The 5,841-nt window shown below is 46.5% G+C and overlaps 1 protein-coding gene across 1 annotated transcript; it reads left to right on the top strand.

Annotated features, from left to right (window-relative positions):
* Positions 1-1,701: 1,701 nt before the first annotated feature.
* On the top strand, positions 1,702-2,644 carry MRPL51 (mitochondrial ribosomal protein L51; the record flags this gene model as incomplete). The annotated part of the gene is made up of 3 exons (XM_084255828.1): positions 1,702-1,780; positions 1,863-1,973; positions 2,413-2,644. The coding sequence occupies 3 exons, from the start codon at positions 1,702-1,704 to the stop codon at positions 2,607-2,609; spliced, it is 387 nt and encodes a 128-aa protein (XP_084111954.1). The 3' UTR covers positions 2,610-2,644.
* Between the last annotated feature and the right edge of the window lie 3,197 nt (positions 2,645-5,841).

Raw genomic sequence — 5,841 nt, forward strand, 5'->3', positions numbered from 1 at the left:
CTTTTTCTCAGGGCACAGGGCTGGAAACCAAACACAGACTAGGTCAGGGTCTACAACTAAGGCCTGCCTTTTCATCTGGTTTCAGTATCAGCCCCTCCAACCCCCCAAATAAGTTTTTTAGTGTTCCATTAAGCTGATGTGTGATCAAGGGTGGACTAGTTGTGTCACGTGATCATGTCACCTAGTGCCTCGTCTCTGAATTGGGGTTACTGGTCTCGATTAGTTTACAAAGTTGCTCTGAGGATTAGCAGTCAAGGGGTACGACTGTTAAAAGAGCTGTAAGCTGGCATACAGAGGTGTGACGTTAGCATTATCATTTCCGTTGTTACAGGCAACGTAGAGAGTCCATGTCTCACCAGCGGCCAGAACAGTGGCCCAGCGCGGGACGGCGGGTTTTCTGGATCCAGAACGGGGCAACACCAACACTGAGTCCCTGTTTACCCCGAGCCAGGTTCTGTTAAGCTACCTGAGCATACACTATTTGATCTGCTGCAAATCCCAGCTTCACGGCGTGCGCTCGCGATGTGCAGAGCAGGACGGGGAGGCCACGAGAGCTCAAGCAAGTTGCCCAAACTCCACGCAGGATCTGTCAGACTTACGGTTCCTGCCACATCGACCCGAGGCTATACCCAGGAGGCACCGCCGACCCACCCGCAGCCTGATGCGCCACCCTGCTCCGTACCCGACTTTCCCCGCCTTCCACTCCCCGCTCCGCGCACCTTACCCGAGAACCACACTCGCCCGTGCCTCCTTACCGGGTCGTGGGCCGAAATGAAAGGGGGGGGGGAAAACACACGCGCACAACAGATGCTCCAATCAGAGCAGCAGCACGCAAGCGGGCAGGGAAACCCGCCAATCCCCAGGGAGGCGCCGGCAAAAACCCGCCTTCGAGACAGGCGGCGCGCGCGCAAAGCCACCAACGTGGCGTTCAAATCTCAACCGCCACGAGGGGGCCAATGGCGACGCCCGCGGCAAGAGACTGACCAATCACGAAGCAGGAGCCTCGCGCCCAGGGGGCGGGGACTGGGCCAGCGGGCCCCGCCCCCCCCAGATGTTGTGGGAGGGGGTGCCGCGTTTCGAGCCGGGCGGAGGTCGTGCCCCGGGGACAGTGCCCACCCCGGAACTCTCAGAACTGGCGGCGCGCCCAGGTCGGGAGCTGGGCGGCCTAGGCGCTAACCCGGGTTCCCTTCTCTCTGCCAGGTGCCGTCCAGATGGGCACTCACTCTGCGGGCCTGAGCGCCCCACTGTGGTATCTACTCATACAAACCACTACCACGCAAAATGGCTGACACACAGAGAGAGGACCCTCTGGGTTCCGCGTTCTGGCTCTTCATCTCCCTCACAGTTGAGGGACGCTCACGGACTCAGGAAAGGGTGAATTTTCCTGAAATTTCGGTTTGAGGGAGCGCTAGACGGCAACAAGACAGTGCCCGCAACTCCTCCGCGCTTCCGGCATCCCGGCGGGCGGGGCTGGGGAGCAGGCCTGGGTGCGCCGGAACCCAGGGGGCGGGGCTTGTGGCTGCGGCAGGCGGGGCCAAGGCCCGGAGCTACCTGGGAAAGGCCCAAGATGGCTGCTCCCACCTAGCGCTCGCCTGAGGCCAGTGAGGACTGTAGCAGTCGGTACCTCCTTGAAGGCCACGACTTACTGGCCCTAACTCTTGTGCGCCCGCAGTGTGCTATTGTAGGGGAGAGACTGGAGTAATGACAGGGAGTCTATTTTGGGGGGCAGGCAGGGGCCTATGGGCCTGGATGCCCGTAGCTTGTAGAAGCTTCTCTGTGGGTAAGTTGCAGATATAGAAAGACGTTGGGAGAACTCCTTTATCAGTAGGCGGTCGGATTCATTTCTTCTTTCCTACACCTAGGTGTTCCTTGGTTATCCCGTGTGAGGCTCACGCTCCCGCCTCCCAAAGTGGTTGATCGTTGGAACGAGAAGAGGGCCTTGTTTGGGGTATATGACAACATCGGAATCCTGGGTAAGATTTGACTTCATGGTATAGAATTTCAGAGTGACGATAATGCCGCATCTGTTTTCCCCTGTGTAGGAATAATTCCATGCTCAATAGTAAGAGCAAACAGTTGTGTGTTTGTTGACAGTGTGTGTTTTGCACTGTTCTAAGTGCCCTACACATTTAACTTGTTTAATCTTCATAATAAGCTTTTCATGTTACAGAACATGAGAACCTATAGGCACAGAGAACCTATATAATTTTTCGAAAGCCAGTAAATGTCAGTGCCAGAATTTAAGCCCTCAGCAGTCTGACATTACAGGTTCTGTACTCTGGATAATGTACCATAATCTGTCTCGTCTCGTTATAGGTGCTGCTCAGAGACATGCAGCCTGGCTGAAGGTTTAAGCAGGTTGAAGCTGGAGTCTCTCATCTTGAAACTAATATGTTCTCTCATATTACACAGGAAACTTTGAAAAGCATCCCAAAGAACTGATCAGAGGTCCCAGATGGCTTCGAGGCTGGAAGGGGAATGAATTGCAGCGTTGTATCCGAAAGAAAAGAATGGTTGGGAATCGAATGTTTATTGATGACCTGCACAACCTTAACAAACGCATCCGCTATCTTTACAAATATTTTAACCGACATGGAAAGTACCGGTAGAAGAGAAAACTGTCAGCTATAGAAGTGACACATGTATCACCCTAGACAAGGGAATAATACTTTTCCTTATGTGGAAAGGGATTTGTATCCTCTCTCTAATAAAATGGGGCATCTTTGAAATCTTTATTTACATACTTTTATTTTCATTTAAATGGTGTTTCAACTCACTCATCAATCAAGTCTGATTCATCCCCAAAGTTTTAGGTTTGGACTTTACCACTTGTCCTTTGCTGTCTAACCATAACTTTGGTCTTTGGAAAAGAAAAATTATTGTTGGCACTCTATGACTTCATATATTGAAATTGGTCATTTTTAAGGGCACCTACACTGCTGTTATATTATTATTATTTTTTATTATTATTATAACTGCAATTATTTATTTATTTATTTATTTATTTATTTATTTATTTATGCATACAAGCACTGGGTACAGTCAGAAGCATGGGAGGGTGAGAGAATTCACCAGAGCAGGGAGCAGAGCAGGCAGAAGGACCGAAGCACACTGCTGAGGGGAGCAGCGGGCGGCAGGAGAGGTCTGCGCGCCATGCGGGACCCTCCTCCTCCGGGGAGCAGTCGGGGATCGAACCGGTGCTGCAGAGGCTGCGGGCAGCTTCGCAACCCCGCGCTCAACCGCTGCGCCACTGGGGAGGCCCCACTGCTGTTATATATAATGTGATTTAAAAAATCTGGGCTTCCCTGGTGGTGCAAAGGGTTAAGTCTTGGCACAATGAAGCTATAAACAGCCATTGCAGCACTGATTGGATCGCTGGCCAGGGAACTAACCCATATGGCGCAGCAGACCTCTCCTGTCTCAACTGCTGCTCCCCTCGGTAGTGTAATTTAGTCAATCCGCCTGTTCTGCCCCCCACTCTGTCTCTGGTGAATCCTCTTATCCCCTCCCCACACCTGAGCTATACCCCAGATCTTGGATGCATAAATTAAATCTTTAAAAAAAAGATCCTTCCACACTGGAATGAAATGTAATAGAGAAGTGGAATTACACTTCCGCACTATTCTCATCAAAACATTTGCTGGTGGGCCTCTCTGGTGGCTCAAAGGGTTAAGATGCAATCTATGAAGGTGTTCGCAGCCTCACAGCAAACGTTTGATCCCCAGCTGTCCAGGGAGCAACTCACATGGTGCAGCAGCCCTCTTCTGGCTGGCCCGCTGCTCTTCTCAGCAGTGTACTTCGGTTAATCTTCCTGTTCTGTTCCCCACTTCGTCTCTGGTGAATCCTCTCACCCCCCCATACCTCTGGCCTATACCCCAGTTCTTGGATGCATAAATAAATAAATCTTTAAAAAAAGAAAAAAGAAATGAAAACATGTTTACACATACTTGTACATAATTATTAGCAGCATTATTCACAATAGCATTGAAGAAACCAAAATCCATCAATTGGTGAATGGATGAACAAAATGTGTTATGTTCATATATTGAACTATTATTCAGCCATGAAAAAGAATGAGGTTCTGAGACATGCTACAATATGGATGAACCTAGAAAACATACATTAGTTGTTGCTGGAGGATGGGGTAAGGCCTAAGGAATTCAGAGTGACTGCTACTAGGTATGGGGTTTTTCTTTTTGAGGTGATAAAATGTTCTGGAATTAGTGGTGCTAGTTGCACAACATTATAAATGTACTAAAACTCATCTAATTACATACTAAATGAGTGGATTAAATGGTATATGAATTATATCTCAGTTTTTAAAAATTGGTGTGAGATGAAGATCTATTTTTAGATTAAGCTTTTTTAAACTATTGTATTAATCATCATAATTGGAAATATATTAAAATTTGTCATGATTTATAATTTTTTGACCTCTATAGCATCCAGTTATGAAAGTTGAGAGTTAAGCTCTCCATGATTATCTCAATATAGGAAAGGAAATTTTTAAAATTTCAACAGCTATTGATGGTTAAAATTTGACAAAAGGAAATTTCCTAAACTTGGCAAGCTATATTAAAGATCAACAACAAATTTTAAATGGACAAATAATTCCCTTTATGTTCAGCAACAAGACATGGATGCCCTCTATTACTGCTGCATTTAATTCAGAACTGAAGATCCTGGTCAAAGCTATGAAAAGAAAGGAAGAAAAAGAGAGCAAGGCTATGAAGATTGGAAGGAGGAGATAAAACTTACTGTTTACAGACTATAAAAATTTTTTTTTATCATCTAAAACATCTTATTTTTTTAATTTTAATTTTTATTTATTTTTTTTAAAAAAGATTTATTTTATTTATTTATACAAGCACTGGGTACAGTCAGAAGAGTGGGAGGGTGAGAGAATTCACCAGAGCCAGAGCGAGGAGCAGAGCAGGCAGAAAGACCGAAGTACACTGCTGAGGGGAGCAGCGGACGGCTGGAGAGGTCTGCGCGCCATGTAGGACCCTCCTCCAGTGACCGGGGAGCAGCCAGGGATCGAACCAGCGCTACAGAGGCTGCGGGCAGCTTCGCAACCCAGCGCGCAACCGCTGCGCCACCAGGGAGGCCCTTTTTTTAATTTTTAAAAGATTTATTTTTATGCATATAAGAACTGGGGTATAGGTCAGAGGTGCAAGGAGTGAAAGGATTCACCAGAGACAAGAGTGGGGAGCAGAACAGGCAGATCTACTGAAATACACTGCTGAGGGGAGCAGTGGGTGAGATAAGAGGTCTGCTGTGCTATGTGGGTTAGCTCCCTGGCAGGGGATCAAACTCATGCCACAGTGGCTGGTGATAGCTTGATAGCACTGAGACTAACCCCTATACCCCCACGGAGGCCCCCAAACTAGAAATCTTTAAAACAGTGCTGAATGGAAAAAAGAAACAAGATCTAAAACATTACTTACAGAAATTAAAATTACATGCACCAAAAAGTACATATTTTGCAAAAGCAAAATTATAAATATCAAACAAATCAATACTGTCTGTGACTGGAGGGGAAAAAAATTAAAAAGAATATAAAAATGAAACAAGGCAGGTCCTTCTATGAATAAGTGAAGATAGTGTATCATGAACTGAGTAATACATTACCTTCCGTACCTAGAAAATCAAAGTTCTTTTTTTGTGTTGAGGGTGATTCCTATTCTAAGAAGCACTGATATTTATTTACTCCTGTTGGTTTCTTAAACTTATCAATATTTATCATAAGTCAAACCCTTCAGCACACCCACAAGTCCCTTTTGATGTTTCTACCACCCATCACACAGGTAAGTATAATGTATATGTAAAATGTCTGCAATT

This window comes from Talpa europaea, assembly GCF_964194135.1.
Source record: "Talpa europaea genome assembly, chromosome: 15".
Classification (NCBI taxonomy): Eukaryota; Metazoa; Chordata; class Mammalia; order Eulipotyphla; family Talpidae; genus Talpa; species Talpa europaea.